We start from the raw sequence: 19,539 nt of genomic DNA on the forward strand, positions 1-19,539 counted from the left end.
TGATTAAGGTTCTATCCTTTTATGACATCATTAACTGCATCAGTACTCCAACCTCTGCAGTACAGGAACCATCTCCAGGCCTGCTGTTGAGAAGTGATGGTAAGCAATTTCTGGCCATCAGGAATCTCTCGCTTTCCATCCCACACACACCCTTGGAAATGAGGCATGATTTTGCTGTTCAGAGAGAAGGATGCCTTTGTAAAGATCTTCTTCCATGTAGTGATAGTAGTAAGCAGTCTCTTGATTTCTCTATGGCCAAACACTTCATCCCATGTTATTCCCTCTTTAACATGGGAAAAGTGACGTTTGGTTCTCGCCCAGTAATGCCACAGGGGTAAATACACTACATCTTGAGATTTGTTTTTGTTCTACGTGATGAAGTCTATGTATAGACTGCAGATATACAGCTTTCTTTCTCTTTTAAAACTTCAGTTCATTTACTGCTGCTGTTTCACAGCTTGATCTGTTTGGTTGGACCATAATACAAAGCACAACTGAATGGTTGAATTACAAAGACAGAAAACAAATCAGAAGAACAAGGAGAGAATTAAACACTTTTGATCAGCCTTTCTCCTGCACTTACTATTTAATTTAAACCAGAGCTGTTTCTTTTTGTAGTAGTCATTCATCTCCAAGAAGTGAAAATACACTTGCAAAACTAATAAATGTGAATCTATTTGCAAAGATATGTATTTATGCGCCTGGCACTTCAGGGTATTTAGAGGGTAATCTCAAACTGTGAGCACTGCACTCTGTAAATTTTGAAGCTATTTTTCTAAATGTCAAGTATTTATTACATGAAAAAAACATTTGGAGTGTGGAGCAGGTCCCTGGTGATATATGGTGCATTTGGGGAAGGTCTTCTTGGATGAACGGAAATAATGTTTGAGTGCTGAAAAGCAAATCCTCTGCTTGAAATTTCTTTGTGTACATGGAAAGGAAATTGAACAAAGCAAAGCATTTTGCTTTGTCTCTTGCATAAACTTAATATAAAATAGTGATTTTCCAAGCCTTTTATATGTAAGCTTATTCCAGTCTTTTCTTAGTCTGCGGCATGTCTACCTCCTCAGCTCAGATTGCTGCTGTCTCCTTCTCGTCCCCTTAATAACTCCAGAGGGCTCAGTTCAGACTGCAGGCAAATAAAGCCTGCAGGATTTATTCATGTTAGCTTTTACCCACATAATACCTCACCTTAATGGCAACATATCTCAAAGTGCAAAGTAGTGAAGTGCATCTCTCTGACTGGAGGCTGATAATGTGGAATATCAGGTGGAAGTTTTACTCACCTCCCTTGGAAGACTGACTTCATGCTCAGCCTCTAATGTTCCTCAAGAGAAAAATAACCAATATAGTTGGTTCTTTGTGTTCAGTCTAGGAGTTAGTCAAATGCTTTCTACCAATAGCACTGTAACAGTTTCCTCTCTGCTTTTATGCCTCTTTTTGTGTTCAGATATAGCCTTATATTTTCTGTCTACACTGCAACTAGTGCATATTCGGAAGCTACCATATTACTGTTGTGTACTGTTTGGGTTCAGTCTGCAGATGTCTGTGATGTTTCTGATGGAGTTCAGGAAAGCCTTTCAGTTCCTGGGCAAAGTGATGCAGACTGAGATACCGATACACTGCTTGGTGCTCTACTGAGTGCAGTGCATCTCACTATCACTGCAGTGTAGGGCAGCAGCACAGGAAGCTGTGATCACAGAATCATTAAGTTTGGAAAAGACCTCTAAGATCATCTAATTCAACCATCAACACATCACCACCATACCACTAAACCACGTCCCTCAGTGCCACATCTACCCTTTTCTTGAATGCCTTCAGGAGCGGTGACTACACAGCCTCCCTGGGCAGCTTGTTCCAGTGCCTCAACATTCTTTTGGGGAACAAATTTCTCCTTATACCCAACCTGAACCTCTTCTGGTGCAAGTTAAGGCCATTACCTCTTTTCCTCTCTCTGGTTACATGGGAGAAGAGGCAGAATCTCACCTTTCAGGTAGTTGTAGAGAGCAACAAGGTCTCCCCTGAGCCTCTTCTTCTCCTGATTGAAAAATTCCAGTTTCCTCAGCTGCTTCACATAAGACTTGCGCTCCAGACCCCTCACTATCTTTGTTGCTCTTCTCTGGACACACTCCAGGAAACCTCGATATCTTTCTTGTACTGAGGGGGCCAAAAATGTGCCACTCCATGCTAAACTTCCCATCTTTATGTGATCCACCTCACAGGGACCTTCAAAGCAATGCAACTTCCTGTAGAGACCCACCTGTGAAAGGAAAAAACAAATGTTCATACAGTCTGTGTAACTACATAGTCATGAGGGATATCACCGCCCAGTCCTTCAGGAGTTTGCCAGGTAGAGAGGCGTATCTATGGTCTTGAGCTAGGTTACACTGACTCAGTAGGTCAGTGGTGTCATCAGGTTACCCAGCTGCATTGTTGTCAGTGCTGCTTTCCTCGTGCTTACGGGACCAACCTGTGAAGGCATAACCAAGGATCTTGGCCAGCCCCCCCCTCCCCCCTCAAAGTCAGAGCTCCCACATTCCCCCAGAGAGCTGAGTGCCAGGTAGATGGGGGGCAGGAGGGTCTCTAGTGGGTAGGCCCTGCTGTGCTGGACCCTGAGACAAGGTGTGTGAAAAGAGGCCCTGCATCTTAACAGTTCATCTTATACATTTGGGGAAGAGCATTAACAAGCTTTCATCTGAAAGTCCTTTTTCATGTCTAAAAAAGGTGACACAATGTTCAAAGCAGTTGCTTCAAGTTCAATTATATACACTGGAGCTGCACTGCATGAAGGAAAATGTGGTTAGACACTTACAGATAAAAGGCAAGAAATGCTAAGAATATATCTTGCCAAGGAAAGAGAGAGATATGTAATTTATACTCTGTGTGAAAAGTGAAAGGTTAGCGGTGATGAGGACAGAGCAGTTGCTGTTACTGATATTAAATATCCAACCTGGAAGGAAAAATGCTCTGGAAGTCCACTTCAATCAAGCTGAACTTCAAAAGGAAGCTTTCATCAAACATAAGCACCATTTCTTATTTAAAAAAAAAAAAAAAAAAGAAAAAGAGAAAAGAAACTAAAAGGCTGAAAGTTGAGAAGCCACAAAGAGACATTTTGATACCATATTAAACACTGAACACTGCCTCTTATCTTGCAGAAAATCCTCTTAAAAACAAATAAACAAGCAAACAAAAACACAGCAAAACAATTCAATTCAAAAAAAAAATGAGATGAACTAGTAAATTTGACAAAAATCATGTTCAAATGAGAAAAACAGAAAATTCTGGAAAGTAAATGAAAAGTAAATCTCCAGATCGAATACCAGCTCAAGAGCAAGCTGCTAATGAAAAATACTTTCACACACATCCAAAACATGCCTACTTGAAACCTAGTGCAACTTCAAATGAAAAAGTGAAGAGGCAGAAGGATTACTCAACAAAAGTAAGGCCATAGGAAAACTATTGCATGATTACAGCTTGATAATAAGGTCAGGGAGCCCCATGTCACAGATGAAGAACAAACTCAAACTGAAGAGGTTTAGGGACAAATGGGTAAGAAAAATAGGGGATGACAACAATCAAATAAGTCTGAAGTGACTCAACATGAAAGTGCTAATTGCTAGTTCAGTGCTGCATTCAGTGCTGGAGCAATAGTCAATGGCCAGTAAAACTTTAGACTCCAATGACGCCCCAAGGCAATGCTGAAATTTATAGAGCAATAAATCTAACATTTTTATCTCGTAAAATCAGAAGAAACTGTAAGAGCAACTATACTGCGTAAAATTCCACATGCATTTTTTTTCCTGGGGAAGTAATGCCTCATGAATCTAGTGGAAATATCTGTAACGATTTTACAAGTTTGGTAGGAGCCATTGAGTCCCTCAAAGGCAAAGAGGCCTTACAGAGAGATCATGACAAACCAGAAGGCAGGGCAACCACCAACTATGTCTGATAAGAGCAATTGCTGAATTCTGCACTTGGATCACTGCAATCCTGGGTACATTTACATTTTAGGGGGAGAGACTGGACAGCAACCCCACAGAGAGAGGTCTGGCAGTCTGGGTGACAGCAAGGTGAATGTGAGCCAGCAGTGAGCCCTGGCAGCCTGAAGGCCCAACTGTGCCCTGGGCTGCACCAGGCTCAGCACTGCCACTGGGCAAGGGAGGGGCTGTTCCGCTCTGCTCTATGCAGCCTCAGCTCCAGCACTGGGATAAGTTTGGAGTGCCACAGTACAGAAAGGACATGAAACTATTAGAGAGTGTCCAAAGAAGGCCTATGAAAATGATGAAGGGTCTAAAAGTCAAGATGTATGAGGAGCAGCTGAGGTTCCTGGGTTTGCTCAGCCCAGAGCAGAGAAGCTGAGGGGAGGCCTCATGGCGGCTGCTGCTCCTCACAGGGAGCAGAGGGGCAGAGCTGAGCTCTGCTCTGTGTGACAGCGACGACGCTCGAGGGAACGGCATGGAGCTGTGTCAGGGGAGGGGCAGCTAGGGGTCAGGAAAAGGGTCTGCACCAGGAGTTGGGCAGGAGCATGGAACGGGCTGCTCAGGGCAGGGGGTACAGTCTCAACTGCTAGAGTTGAAGGAGTGTCTGGACAGTGCTCTCAGTCATTGGGTTTGAATTTTTGGGTGGTCCTGTGTGGAGCCAGGGGTTGAACTCGATGATCCTTGCGGGTCCAACCCAGGGATATTCTATGGTTCTGTGATTCTTTATGGGTAAGGGTGAGACAAATGGAAAATTTTGCCAGAAGTTTTTGCAGAATTCTAAGGAATAACAGGGAAAGATTCTCCCTACTTCAAGTCAGAAAGTGGGGGGGGGGAAAAAAAAAAAAAAAAAGACATATATAATTGTAGTGGAAATGCTGAGTCATGGCTTGAACCAGTGACTGAGCACCTGGTGGGAAGGCAGGGCCAACCGAGGGAGGGGAGCTCAGGTGTATGCAACGCAGCTGAGTGACCGGAAGGGGTGCAGCCAGGATCCACCCCTTCCCAGATCTCATTTAAGGATTGGCAGTGGAAGCAAGAGTATCATGCTGGAGGTTCTTGTGTGCCTGAGGCTTTCTGAGGGTGAGTAGCTTTTTTTCCTTTGTTTCATCGTGTATGGCTGATGTATTTGAGCAAGTCTCCTCTTGCTGTAGCCTAGGATTTTGCTGCTCTGCTGCCATTGCTGTGCTTTCCATTGCGTTATAGCATTACAGTAACATGTGAGATTGCCTTTGCTGTAGAAGGAAGTTGTGCTCCCATAAGTATTTGCAGTTTAGGTCTTAGCATTCAGTATATTCCTTAGTGACCTAGCAAAGAATAAATTGTAAGTTAACAAAGTTTTCTGTTCTTGCAAATTTATTAAGCATAGTCAGTATTAATACTAATCTCAAAGTTGCAGAAGGATATTGTAGTTGGCTTGCTGACTGGGCGATCAAATAGCAGATGTAAATTTAATGTTAGTGACTGCAAAGCATGGGGAAAAAATAACTCCATGTAGCTAGAGTTCTGAATTAACTATTAGTCCTTAGGAAATAGGACTTCAAGTCAATGTGAATAACTTCCTGAAAATGTCAGCACAGTACTGAGCAATCATCACAACTCTAGATGGGATATTTTTACTTACCTTAAAATAACTGAGCACGAAGTGGGAGTTCCCTTTATGTCATTCTGTATTGCTCCAATGCACGTATCTTGAAGACTGCTTGTTATCTTGATCCCTGTGTTTTAAATAGATTATAGCAAAACTAAAATAAGAAGAGTGATGAAGATTTTAGGGCTCCTAATGATGAGACAGTATGAACAGCAGAAGCACATAGAGATGTGTCAGGGATCTACTGGAGAAGTCTGCCAAGTAAGGGTTGGCATAGAGGGATTGAATGCAAAATTAACTTTTACTATGTGTCATAACACAAGAACTACTGGAAAGTAAACATAATAATCACAAAGTGAAAATAAAATGATCAAAAGATTTTTTTTTTTTGTTTACTGTCATAAGATAAAAGCTGTTAGGAAAAAAAGAATGCTTCAAAATAGATCAGACAAGTTTATAAGTGACTTGGATAAAGGCTCTGGCTTAAAAACTTTCTGAAAATGAAGGTTATTTTAGGAATTGGGGTCCTGTTTCTTAAGCCAGTGCTTTCAGCAAGCACTTGAGCAGGCTAGTTGGGTAGTTAGTCTGACCCATTATGCCTGTTTGTAAGTTACAGCAGAGCTCCTGCTTTTACTCACTCTCCTATCTGCCAGGTCACCCCCACCTATGGATCCTTTCCATGACCAGTCAGTGTAATTTCACAGTGAAGCTATGTTTTCTGAGAAGCATAGTCACTTTTACCCAGCCCACCTGCAGTGCCTTGTCCAGCTCTGGGCTCCCCACTGCAAGAGAGGTATGGACATACTAAAGCAAGTCCAGCAGAAGGGCCTGAAGCATCTGACACAGCAGAAGAGACCATGATAACTGGGACTGTTCAGTCTAGAGATGAGAAAGCTCAGAAGAAAAATGCTGGGAGGTGTCACAGCTGGGACAACTGATCCGAATGGGTATCCCTAATTATACAGCATCATGCTAGAAAAGATTACAGAACAGATAATCTTGAGGGAGATTGCGTACCATGTGTGGGTCAGCTGGGGGGTCAGGCATAGCCAGCATGGGTTCATGAAAAGCAGGTCTGTAGCAGCACTGTACAATTTCCTCTGCTTTGCTCATAATTTTTTTCCTCTCTTTCCTTCACCAATTGATTTGTCTTTATCTCAACCCACAATCTTCCTCACTTTTGTTCCTCCTATTTTCCTCCCACTGGAGGCGAAGGGAAAAAGCAGCTGTGGGTGCTCAGCTGCTGGCTGGAGTCATCCTCCACGATTCTCCATCCTAAAAGTGATTTTGTTTGGTGTCTACCAAATCTGAGACATCTTCAGAATCATATCACTTCCATTTGTTACTGTACAATCCTGTACAATGTACTCGATATAAGGATCTGTCAGACAGGAGAAAAACTTCCGCAGGCTGCAGTTCATGTAACCCACCACAGGGGGACAGCTGATATACGTCTCTGAAGAAGAGCTGGGCAGAAAATGTCAGGCAGAGGCGTTTGTATGGAAACTATTACATCCCATTGTGCAGAGATTGGGTTCCTATGGACTTGCCCTTTTCTGAAGCAGTGAGTTTGGCTTCTGTAGACCGAAGCTCAAAATTGGCTTTCACGTGTGGGCTCTTCATGGAGTAACCAGGACCCCAGGAGTTGGCTTTGGTGGTTGTTCCACATGGTCTCATGTGCAGAACAGGGCTGTAACATCTATCTCACGGGATTTGTGAGCACTCACTGAAGTAGTTGCTGAAGGGAGGTCTGGTATGTGCACTCCATGAGAAAGGTCTGTGAGTTTGCGGCTGAAATCTGTAGTAGTCTGCATGAGCATGGGAGGACCAAATGAAGATTCAAAATGTGATTTTTATTTTTGGCACCTCCTAGTTCTGCATGTGCAACTGCATTCAAGCAAATGTCTTCTAAAGCATTTAATTATATGCAAATGACTTCAGAGATTTCAATAATATCCAGGCTTCTCTTCTTTTCCCTTGTAAATTAATTTGAAATTAGAATGTCTGATGTTTACCTGTCACTAGGGCATCAGTGAGCTCCTCTATCCAGCCATTCAGCCACTCATCTCTGAATGTGGGGGTTCACACTCCTGGGCATTTCCCTTCACACCAGCTGGCATAAACAACCCTTGTGCTGTTTATGACTTCATGTGGAGTACTGCATCTAGATGTGGAGTCCTCAGTGCAGGAGAGATGTGGGCCTGTTGGAACACATGCAGAGGAGGGACACAGATGGTCCCAAGGATGAAGCACCTCCCATATGAGAACAGGCTGAGAGAGCTGGGGCTGTGCAGCCTGGAGGAGAGAAGGCTCTGAGAGTAGCTATTTGGTATCTAAAATGAGGCTGTAAGAAAGAAGAGGACAGACTCTTTAGCAGGGTCTATTGTGAGAGGACAAGGGGGAATGGTTTCAAGTTAAAGGAGAGGAGACTTTGGATGTAAAGGTCAGGCTGGATGGGGCTTGTGCACCTGATCTAGCTGTAGATGTCCCTGCTTATTACGGAGGAGTTAGACTAGGCGACTTTTAAGGGCCCCTTCCAACTCAAACAATCCTATGGTTTTATTCTATGACTCTTACGTAGGACTCTGAGCATGAGCCCTGTAACTCTCTAATCACAGTCAGAATTGGGTACCATCTCTGATATAGAGAGCCCTTGGTGGAACTTTCATGACAGCTGGGGATGAGTGGTCTTCTATAAACAGTTTTATGAAGATCTTGATTCCTTGGTTGCTTTTGTGGCTTTGCATGAAGAGCCTGGGGCTACAGGTGCCTCACTCCAGGGGATGCCCAGCGGTGTCACTAACCGAACACTACTCCTTTTCAGTAGTTATCTGCCATGCTTTTGTGTTACATGTTTCTGCAGGCCTAGAATAGGGTCTCTGCTAATGGCAAGATAAGGGAAGGGGGAAGGTAAGGCAAGAAGCTCTTGGTCACATCAAGCAAAATAAATCAAGTACAAAGACTCAAGATTATCTGGAGGATTAATATCCTCACACCCTCACAGGGTGGAGTTAGACATTGTAAAGTTGAATAACACAACAGAAGTGGCAGGCAGAATCAGTTCTGCCTTGGTTAACTGGAAAGGGAACTGTATCAGAAATACTATTTAGATATCAACATTTACAAAAAAAAAAAAAGCTCTGTTGCCTTTAGCAGTGACTGCTTTTACTTATCACACAATGACCTGGTGACTTCCATTCGTAACAGTTCAGTGAGGGAGGAAAATCTGCCTGTCCATGCTGCTGCTTGGCTGTAGGAGCAGTGTCCCAAGGCTGGTTACTGTGTCTGTGTACAGCTGCAGCAGGTTGACCCACAGCCATAGTGAGGTCACTAGGGTGAGAACACAGGTCTGTTTGCTGCTGGCTCAGCACTAAGATGCTTACAGCAATTATATATGAGCATAAGCCTGGTGTGCCTCGATCCAATCAAGTTTATTCAGCCACCACACGCTCTGCTTTCTGCTGTGAGAACACTGCGCTTGCGCAGACTGCAGGCTTCAGAATAGCCTCCTGCAGTCTTCCTACCCCCTTGGAAACCAAATTTTATTTATTTCTCTATTTGCAGGATTGAAAGCTCTATTGCATATTTCTCTGGGCTGTGAGTAACCCTGAACACAAAAGAGCCAGGAGTAACTCCTTTGCTTCACTGTCAAGGCTTGACAGTCACTACTTTTATCTTGTTGGGAGGAAACAAGGGCAACAGAAAGAACTTAGCCAGGCAGCTGGTGGCAGAGAGAGAAGCAGCATCTAAAAGGCTGCTTCTCACAACTCAGGTGATCTCCAGCAGCATGTGCCACAGGTCCAACAGTCCCTAGGCAGAGCCTGCTCCTCCTTCCCAGCAGTGCTCCCCAATGCTTCGGCAGAAATGCGCTCTCCAGTGCCCAAAGCTGCTGCAGGCAGGATGGAAATGCCTTACTGCATTTTTATCCTTAAAGGTTGCAGGCACCTGTGTCAGTTAAGTGCTCACAATGAGCTGTTATATGTGCCCAGAGCTACTGCTATCACAAAGGGCACCTCCCAACTGTAGTTGTATGTAACATAGAAAGCCTTGTGTTTTAACCTTTACACCATGAAATGCTGGGTTCACTCTCACTTTTCAATGAGAGTATCCTGCTCACTAGGCTGTCCCTGACTAACTTCCCCTTTAGCATCTTGATTACTACATGGCTCCTGGCTGGGTGCTGCAGCCAATGGCATAGAAATGTGGACTCCTACCTGCCTCCTCCCACCAGCACTGCTTCTGTTAACCATGCACTGAAACGAAGGGAAGAAATAATTGCAATGAAAAAAAGTTGTGTTATTTTTTTGCCTGGGTGATCTTTCATAAAGATCAGCTCCCACATGTTTATGAAAGCATCTGTGCAACACTGAACTTAATCTTTATACCTTCACCTTGAAAAAGGAATGAGTGCAATGCATACTTATCAAACAGTTCTAGTCTTCGTTTACTCATTCCACAAATGAAATCTTACTGAATGCTTACAGAAAGACAGAAGTAATAGTGTGGAATGAAAGTTACTTTTGTACCTTGACTATATTAATTTGAAAAGTGTCTTGCTCTGCAAAAGAGAAGAAACTTTATTTTAATACCATTCAGAGATAACTGAAACCTTTTCCTTCTTCCTCTCCCTTCTCTCAAAAAGCTGTGTCAGTCCAGATGAGAGTTGTGCCCATTCTGCTGCACTGAGGCTGATATTCAGAAGAAAACACATCAGTGAGGATCTCCTCTCTATTAGAAAAGTGTTCAGAAAAAGCTAATGTTACAGCACAGCTGTTTTCCTTGTTTTCCCTTTAAATATCTCTGTAAACTGAGTATCTCCAGCTGAAGCCTTCATTTTAGCTTCTGTAATATAGACAAGCCTTTGGGAACTAATCTTTCCTGGAAAATGAAGTCAATACATCAAGTCAGCTGTTAATTTTGCAAAGGTGCTGTCTCAGATAAGGGTGTGCATGAGCTACATGTTTCACTTATTTGACTACTACATTTTATACAGCCTAGCTCCGATGTAGTTCGAGTACTCTTAGCTCATCAACTGGATAACTGATATATGAAAGCAAGATTGATTTTTATTAGCTTGAAGTATCATTTTATTCAACTGATAAGTAGCAATACATTATGCATCTGCCAGTTATAGTCCATTTTAATTGGTTCCAAAACCTAAGCAGTAAATAGGAAGACAGTTTGTCTAGTTAATCTGAAAACAATATTCCACACAATCAATATTGGAGTTGTCAACCGTATAGTAATTCCAGCATTAAGTTATGGCTTTGCAGAAAGTCATGAAGTTAAATTAGAACACATCAAGAGCCATTTTCCAAAGATTTATTGAAGTAGCGACAGGTTGCTCATACTGTGCTGGAAAAAGCAGGTTTATTAAATTCAGATACTTAAAAACAGTATTGCAGCACAAGATATTGCTATTTGTAAACTAGACTCCATTGTAAACTCTAATCCTTCAGGGAGAGTCAGTTTGCAAGATCTAAGACCTATTTCCTAGCATAATAATCTTGCGCTCATGGAAAAACTGGAGAAAGGCACTTGAAAGCTGTTTCTTCCTTTAAGACATGAACTTTTTAAAACCTTGCTGGTAAGAATTTCTCCTGCATTAAGTTTGCATCTTTATTTCAGCTTTACTCCAAGTCATCATGATGCTGGGAAGTTTCATTAATAACCTGTTGAAAAACAGAGACACTTGCATTAAGCTTAAGACAGTTGTTATAAAGTGTTAGAACTGAACCAAATAGTAGCACAGATGTGAACAAATATATCAGCATTTGCCTATGAATGAGAAGTTTAGATGGTTAAGCATGTGCAGGTACCATTTAAACTTCAATTGAGTCCAAATACACTACCCTGCCTCTAATAAATGCTGCTTCTGCAACATTTTTCTTATGCAACAGGAGAGATCTTGAGGACTTAGATGTCGGGGGAAATTTGGGTGTCAGGGGAAATTCTTTACACAGAGAGAGGTGAGGTACTGGAACAGGCTGCCCAGAGAGGTTGTGGATGCCCTGTCCCTACAGTTGTTCAAGGCCAGACTGGATGGGACCCCGGTCAGCCTGGTCTAGTGTTACATGGGGAGGTTGGTGGCCCTGCATGTGGCAGGCAGGTTGGAGATTCGTGATCCTTGAGGTCCCTTCCAACCCAGGCCATTCTGTGATTCTGCAACTTGCAACTCGACTGAACCTAAAGTCTCCTCTAAACAGAGGCTGTCATCCACTCAAGCTGTTCTCATATCTGTTGTGTGGTCTATTCCACAGAAGTACATTTGCTACATCTGCACATTCAGACATGCAGCTTGGATTGCCAGGTACTGTCTACTGTATACAGGCTGCACCAATAGTGGCCAAGGCTACAGCACTGGGCTAAGTAACCAGCTGAGACAGAAATAAAAAAAAATCAAAGTTACCACCAACCTGTCCATCTCTAGTTTCCACGGTCTTAATTAGAAGTGTCCTCTTCGAGTGAGTGTCAACCATTGGCTGAGACTCAATGTTGGTTTCTGCAGAAGTAAATGTATTGTTACCAAGAGTCTAGATGAAGTGCCTCCTCAAAGATCCAAGTAATGTCAATATCTACTTTCAGAATCCCAGTTTAGTATAAGTAGTAGTCCTCTTCTCTTTGAATGATAATGAATTATAAACCAGCTTTACTTATTTTCTTCTTATTCCTCTTAAAGCAGCTTCAACAAGTGATCTGGATTTGTTATGTATAGATACTTCTTTTTGTGTATGCCCAGGAGCAAAGTACTACCTTTCATCCAAAATTAAGTAATTGCAAATACTGTAGTTGTAAGAATGACTTCCATATACAGCTGCATTTACACCAGTTCAAATACCAGAGTAAAAGGAACTCCCTATGACCTTTTTGGTTAAGATTAAAAGCACAGACCAAATGAAACAGCTTACCTCTCAGGTTCAAAGAAGCAAAGGTTGGAATAGGCATGTTAATCCTGAAGGAAAAGAAGAATGGATGAAGTCAAACAATGGTACAGAATCTCTAAACAGTAAGTGCTAGAAGGTAAGCGTCTGCATGTGATTGTTACCTGCTCTCTTCTCCCTCCAGCAGTTTTCTGTAGGTAGCAATCTCAATATCAAGAGCCATCTTTACATTCAACAGGTCCTGGTACTCACGAAGATGGCGAGCCATTTCTTCCTTCATGTTCTGAATCTCATCCTGCAGGCGGCCAATAGTGTCTTGGTAGTTAGCAGCTTCAACAGCGAAATTCTCCTCCATTTCACGCATCTGGCGCTCCAGGGATTCATTCTGGAAGAGAATAAAGTACAACTACAGTTCAGTTACTCTTTCTAATGTCAAGACTCTTTATAACTTAAAATAAGGAAAAAACACAAAGGAAAATTGAACAATGGTGTCCTTTCTGAAAATGCTCAAACACATCCCCAGTTTATCATCTCCTTATCCTCCCCTTGCAAAGTCCAGGTGTGTTATTCTGGTGTCTGATGAGGCGTTTCACATTTATTCTACCAGACAGCAAAGCAAACCCCTAGTAAGCCAAACGCAGTACAAGTCAGCATGCAGACAGCACTTGGTGAGGAAATCTACAGGTGTATTATACAGTTAAATCATTTTCAAGCCAGCCTTTCAGGCAACTGGTTTCTAGAAAGTGCTAGATCTGCACTTTTCCACTGTTCCTTCAGGCTTTGTATAGCTCATTCCGTACTGTTTACACCTTGAGAAAGACCGGTTCAGTATAGCAGTGAGCAGTGCACTACACAGTACATGCAGACAAATGGAGTCCAGAGAGTCTTCTTCAGGAAGGATGGGTACACTGCTGTCTTGGATGGGAGATCAGCTGCAGCCACACCCATCCACTGAACTAAAACATAGTGCTTAAAAAGCTGCATCAGGAAGAACATCATCTACTTACGCTTCCTTTAAGGGCATCAACTTCACAGGTGAGAGACTGAATCTGTCTGCGGTATTCATTAGCTTCTTGTTTGGCCTGGCGCAGGGCATCATTGTTCCTATTAGCAGCTTCGGAGAGATCTGCAAACTGTGGATACACCCAGTTTGGTTAGCACTTCACAAAAATGGTGAAATGGTACACAAAAATGGTGAAACGGACTACTTCTAGACCCAGGATTTGGAGGCAACTGAAGTCATTGCAGGGAAGTTCTAGCACTTGAAATATTTAAACATGAACGTTACACTGAACTTTTCTTATTTCTGATTGTTATGTTTCAAATCCTTTCTTAAGTATATACTTAAGAACTGTCTCCAGCTACAAGAATAAGGAAGAACAGGAAATGAGTCCATTAGTTTGATGCTGCACTTAGGGCACAAATGATTTTTCCAACTGTATTCTTCCCAGACTGACAGCTTAAAGACTACTCCACTCTGTGGCTATGCTAGCATTCTGTACAGAAGGAACACTGAGTGCTACAGCAAAGCTGTTACCTAAAATTCATTTGAATGCCTGCTGCATCTGTATAATCCTACAATGCATTTTACTTACTTTGGACTTGTACCACTCTTCAGCTTCCTGAAGATTCTTAGCAGCAACACTTTCATATTGTTGACGGACATCACGCAGGGCAGCAGTAAGATCAGGCTTAGAAACATCCATGTCGATTTGGATGTGCTGTTCCTGGAGTTGAGCCTGCAGTTCCCGGATTTCCTTAGAGAGAAGTAGACACTCGGAGTTAATAAACAACACTATGCAGAAAATGCACAGGTTAGGACTAGGGGCCAGAACCAGAGAGTTTACTTGTTCACTTGACTGACAGTGCCCAGACACAGGCCTCATTATTCCGCTTACCTCATCATGAAGCTTCTTCAAGAAGACAATTTCTTCTTGCAGGGACTCAACTTTGCGCTCAAGATCAAGGCGTGCCAGAGAGGCATTGTCAACATCCTGATCAGAGAAAAAAAAGAACAATTAGCAATCTTATTTTTGCTACTTCCTACCCCAGCCTCAGAGATCATTATATGCTGCTTTATCACAATTTTGTGAACTATGCAGCATTTGAAAGTGTCATCTTTGCTACAGTATTGCTGACCATGACCAAGAGCACACATCACGGTGGGTATAAATCCTGCTCAAAGACAAAAGCGCGTACTTACTTTACAAGACAGTGCTAAGCTCTTCTAGCTTGACAATACTGAAAACCTGGAGTTAACTTTTCAATTTGCGGAATTCTACCTTTTCCAGTGGGGCTTACAAGTGCAACCCATGTACCCACACGAGTGGGCTTAAACTTCTGTTCGTCTCCTATGGACTCCTCAGTGATGAACCACAGAGCCGCTTGGCTCCACAGATCACAACTTGAAAGCACACTGTTAAATCTAGGGATGTATGCCATAAGGACCACAGACTACCCCAAGCAGTCTGACAGATGTCCCTGGAGGAAAGGCATGAGCATAAATACAAACGGAGTCAGTCACTGTTGCCTACACCCTCACATTAGCTGGCAAATACTCCACCCTTTGCTGGAAGAGATAGTCTTAATCAACAGCAAAAACTCATTTAAGGCACAAGAGATTATATTCATATGCCATGAATGATACATGGAAGTGGTGTTAATTTGCTCAAAAAATAACTGAAAATTAACCATTGATCAGTAACTTAGATTTCAAAGATGCAAGTAAAGCACTTTATAAAGAGGAAGACTGATCCTTTCACATTGGCTGCATGGTTATGTTCTTATGGAATTAACGTATGCATCATGTTTTCACAACTTGCATTACAGCCATTCTATATTTTGTCCAGAACATAAACATTCCTGATCAGCAGTGCTCACTATTACAGCACCTTTGAAACAGGAAAAGTTTTCTTTAGACTACCAGGAAGCCATCCTTTGGATTACTCCTATTCAGGGATTAAGTTTTTTTGCACCAGAAGAATTCTCCAATGTTCTTTCTCCAGCAGAATGTCCCTTTGATGTGTTATGAAAGTTTCCTATCAACTCCAATTGCACACCACGGTTCATCTTGGCTCTGTTTTTGCAGTTCAGAGAAAAAAAATTCCTTAACGCATTTGTTCTCCTCCCAAAAAACTCAAAGACCATTCTGGAAGGAAATTACACAACTATGACCTAACATGTTTATATGACTACTGAGAAATCCAAAGACTTTCCAGTGGATTTTACACAAGTCTCAATACTAAAAGGGATTTTTTTTTCCCAGAACCAAAGCACTACAGGAGTTTTAGCAACTTCTAATATACAGAAAACATCTTAAACTGGAGGCTTGTTCAGTACATAATGTGTATTTTACTGTATTTTTTGCTAAGTGCACTTATTCTGCACTCTCTAGAGCCATGTAAATGAAAAAGCTATTAATAGCCTGAGTAAACAAGGTTTAAGTCACACATATGAGTAATTGGACTATGTATTGATTATTATCTGAAGAGATTCTTTAATGGCTGAACATCCTCGTTTATTTCAGGAAACCCCTTGTTAGCCAGGAGCTGACCTGTTTGCTTTGTCATGGGCTCAGATCTGTTCCCTGCTGCCAGAGTATCTGACAAAGCTACAGTACATAACTTTCTCACTAATTACGATGCCTCTTTTGTTGCACAAACTAGTCACCAAATCCCTAGGCTTATTTGATGTAGGACACCCCACAGCATACAAGGAAAGCCACTTGGCATCTCTTGTTTAGAGGAAAAATTCAATAACTCTCAAGCATATTTGCTCTTCAAAATCTGCATGGTAAAACTACTCTTTTGTGGCAGAGAAAAATCGGGCATATTCTTGTTCAAACCAAACTCAGCAGCATGTACTATTTGTGCCACAAGTCAATTTAGACAGTGATTTGCAGTTTTTACATGTAAAGCTGAGAGGTTCTGTGGGCACCGTGCATGGGCAGAGCGGCTGGAGGCTGAGCGACAGGGCAGGGAAGCAGACAATGAATGTGAGGCACGCACAGCACAGCTCACATAATAGCCCACAGCCTTCACAAAGCTTCATCGGTTGGAGGGAGAGGAAGACATGCCTTGAAGTGCACCAGAACAGCATGCATGATTAAACTAGCTTTAGGTCAAAGAAGCTTGTGCTTGAACTCTAGTAATTTAAAACAAAAAAGGGAAATGCCTCTGCACTGACTTGGCAACTACTTGGACTGGCTCTGCCCTAGTAACACAGCAGCCTAGGTTAAAGGCAGTACCTGGAGCTGCTATCTCAAGCTTCAGCCCCCAGAACGTCAGTGGACACCTCATTCCCAGACCCTGCCAAGTGTCTGCTCTCACATTGTCTCCCTAAGACCATTAGGGAAATGCTAAAAATCAAACGATGGCTTCCTGTACGGTGACACCTACTATTGCCTATGGAGAGCTCTGGGATGGTCAGCCTGCACCCAGCTGTCTGGAGATAGAGAGCAACTGCTTCCAGCCCAGAGGAGTGATAGCAGTGTTGTTTCACACCAACAGGTTTCAGGAAGTTATCTTGTTTTGAGAAGGCACATTCCTAAACATCTGCTACTCCAAACAGCCCTCAATGCAAACCAGGAGCTGATTTTGCACAAATCAAAACTTGAGCTCAGAACTTTCCGCAGGCTTCACAGTTGGTTATGGCTGTCACATTGGCTTTGGTTCATCTGTGTGACACCACAACTTCCTACAGACTGAACTCCGGTGCATTGTTTCTTATGTTAACATCTTTGCTTATATGAGATTAAATTGTACATTCTTAATGTACATCAAGGAGATACAGACAGCTGCTGTGAGCTCATCCCAAGGAACCCATTGTCTGCTTCTGATCAGCAAACACTGCTGATAGGAAATACTTCGAATCTGGGACAGTTTTTTGAGAGCGCAGATCGATGTGGTTCATCCAGAAGGAGTTCAGTGTTTCACACACAGTCTCCCCTAGGAATATGCCCCCACCATTACACATTTGGTAGGAATGCAGCCCACGGCACCCTCCCCTCCAACACAAAGGGATCCATTATTTCAATCTGCTGCCACCACACCGGCCATAATGCCTGGATCTGCATTCCTCGGTGAATCCCATAGAAACCATTAATACTCTTCACCCCGAAGCGCAGATGGTTGCGCCTTTTCACAACTATTGGATCAGAAAGCGATTCCACGTCGGAGCGCTTTTGTGGAGCCGGCCAGACCGGGATAAAGCGGGACAATAGCCTCACCCTCCCCCCGGACTGCGGCACCCCCCTAAAGAAAACAACGGGGAGAACAAGGGACTGCGCCGAGCAGCCTTTGTGCGGGCAGAGCCAGCCCCCAGCCCCGACCCCCCGCCCCCCCTGCCCCGCGGCGGCCGCGCCCACCTGTCGGAAGGACTGCAGGGTGCTCTCGGCCTCCTCCCGCTGCAGCATCTCCTCCTGCAACCTGCAAGCAGCGACACACGGGTGAGGTGAGGTGAGATGAAGTGAGGGAGGGGTGGGTGCCCGCCCCGCTCCCAGCCCCAGCCCCGCGCCGGCCCCGCACTCACTTCTCCCGCAGGCGCATGATGTCGTCGGCCAGGTTGTCGCGCTCCACCTCGACGCGGGCCTTGTCGTTGGTCAGCTGGTCCACCTGCCGCCGCAGCTCCCGCATCTCCTCCTCGTACAGGTCGCCCAGGCGGGACGTGCCCTTGCCCTTGAGCTGCTCCAGCTCGGCCAGCAGGATCTTGTTCTGCTGCTCCAGGAAGCGCACCTTGTCGATGTAGTTGGCGAAGCGGTCGTTGAGCTCCTGCAGCTCTACCTTCTCGTTGGTGCGGTTCGCCTTGAACTCCGTGTTGATGGCGTCCGCCAGGGTGAAGTCCACGGCGTCGTGCATCCGCATGGGCGGCATGCTGCTCCGCAGCCGCACCGACGTCGCCTTGGTGGCGTACACGCCGCCGGGCGAGGCGGACACGTAGCGGGCGCTGCTGGGCCGCAGGGCGCTGCCCAGCGAATAGCGGGTGCTGGACGTGATGTAGCGGGTGCCGCTGCTGGGCCGGCTGCCCCCGCCGAACATGCGGCGGTACGAGGAGTTCTTGCTGCTGGTGAAGCTCATGGCGGCGAGGAACGGAGCGGCTTTGTAATCCGGGAGCGGAGCGGGGCTCGCAGCGCGGCGGGCAAAGAAGGGCGGCGTCCTCAACCCGGGGCCCCTCTTATGGGGCGCCGCCGCCCCGCGCCGCCCCGCCCCGGCCCCGTCCGTCGCCAATGGCCGCGTCGGCCCCGAGGAGGGGCGGAGGGAGGGGGGCCCGCGGCGGCGGTGCGGGGACAAAGGCGGCGGGACCCGGGGCGGCTGCCGAGGTTCTTTGGGGCCCTACGCCCCTCCGACAGCGCAGTGATTCCGAGGGCGGGACGGGCTGCAGTCCTCCGCCAGCGCTCCTAGCACGGGCCGAGTGCTTAAAAATGCGTCTGTGCAACTTTGTGCGAGCTCCGTCCCTTCCTTCTTAGCTTGCTGAAAGGCATCGAGATGCTCGCTATTCACGAAGGGCTACCGAACGTCCAAAGCGAGCAGACAGAAACATGAACTGTCGGTGGGTTTGGGGTTAACTGCTTCATACGGCACCCCTCTAGTCTGGTCTCCCGTCCAGTGCTGAGGACTCAGCGCTCTCCTCGCAGCGCCCGGGGACCCGCCCAGCCTCGTCGGTGCCGACGGAGCTGCGCTCATTGCGGACGGGCGCTGCGGTACTGCCACGGCTGCAGCAGGGGCACCGCTCTGTCCTCGGGCGCAGTGCTCCTGGTCGCTGGGGGAGCGGCAGGAGCGGTTATAACCAAGGGTCTGTTTGTTTTTAGTTTCTGTAGGCACACGGTCACTGTCTCAGAAAAGAGCTCCTACAAATAGGTCGTTAGAAGTGATCCCCAAAGAGCCTCAAAGGCAGGACAGAAGTCCTCATTCTTCTACTGCAACTGTGCTATCGAAGTGGGGCTGCCAGTGAGACAGAAGGACCAATCGCAGTGGCATAACACTGGACAGGGAAAAACTTGAGCAGCAGTAAAAAAAAAAACACCCCAAGACCATTTTCAGCGTGAATGTATAAGTGGTGGAAGGGAGGTGGTGACATTTCCATCCCTTAGGGA

General features: G+C 44.8%; 2 protein-coding genes across 2 annotated transcripts in view; one reads left to right on the forward strand and one right to left on the reverse strand.

Moving 5' to 3' along the window:
- Positions 1 to 10,631: 10,631 nt before the first annotated feature.
- Positions 10,632 to 18,624, reverse strand: VIM (vimentin). Its single transcript, XM_010712706.4, has 9 exons — positions 17,979 to 18,624; positions 17,815 to 17,875; positions 14,348 to 14,443; positions 14,045 to 14,206; positions 13,457 to 13,582; positions 12,614 to 12,834; positions 12,477 to 12,520; positions 11,985 to 12,070; positions 10,632 to 11,240 (listed from the first exon to the last, which is right to left on the reverse strand). Exons 1-9 carry the CDS (start codon positions 18,521 to 18,523, stop codon positions 11,199 to 11,201), a joined length of 1,383 nt encoding a protein of 460 aa, XP_010711008.3. The 5' UTR covers positions 18,524 to 18,624; the 3' UTR covers positions 10,632 to 11,198.
- The window catches only part of TRDMT1 (tRNA aspartic acid methyltransferase 1), a 41,083-nt gene continuing 39,428 nt past the window's right edge, over positions 17,885 to 19,539 (forward strand). The window contains exon 1 of the mRNA XM_085227334.1: positions 17,885 to 17,900. The gene's annotated coding sequence lies outside the window, so the exon portion shown is untranslated. The remainder of the gene's footprint in view (positions 17,901 to 19,539) is intronic.

Source organism: Meleagris gallopavo, chromosome 6 (genome assembly GCF_905368555.1).
Source record: "Meleagris gallopavo chromosome 6, MGAL_WU_HG_1.1, whole genome shotgun sequence".
Lineage (NCBI taxonomy): Eukaryota > Metazoa > Chordata > Aves > Galliformes > Phasianidae > Meleagris > Meleagris gallopavo.

What these genes read in the sequence shown, in the direction of transcription:
- VIM (XM_010712706.4), bottom strand. Translation starts at nt 18,523, where the DNA reads ATGAGCTTCACCAGCAGCAAGAACTCCTCGTACCGCCGCATGTTCGGC. An exon ending in ATCATGCGCCTGCGGGAGAA is followed by an intron (nt 17,876 to 17,978) that starts GTGAGTGCGGGG and finishes CGCTGCTTGCAG; the next exon opens with GTTGCAGGAGGAGATGCTGC. An exon ending in CTGGAGGGAGAAGAGAGCAG is followed by an intron (nt 12,521 to 12,613) that starts GTAACAATCACA and finishes CTTTTCCTTCAG; the next exon opens with GATTAACATGCCTATTCCAA.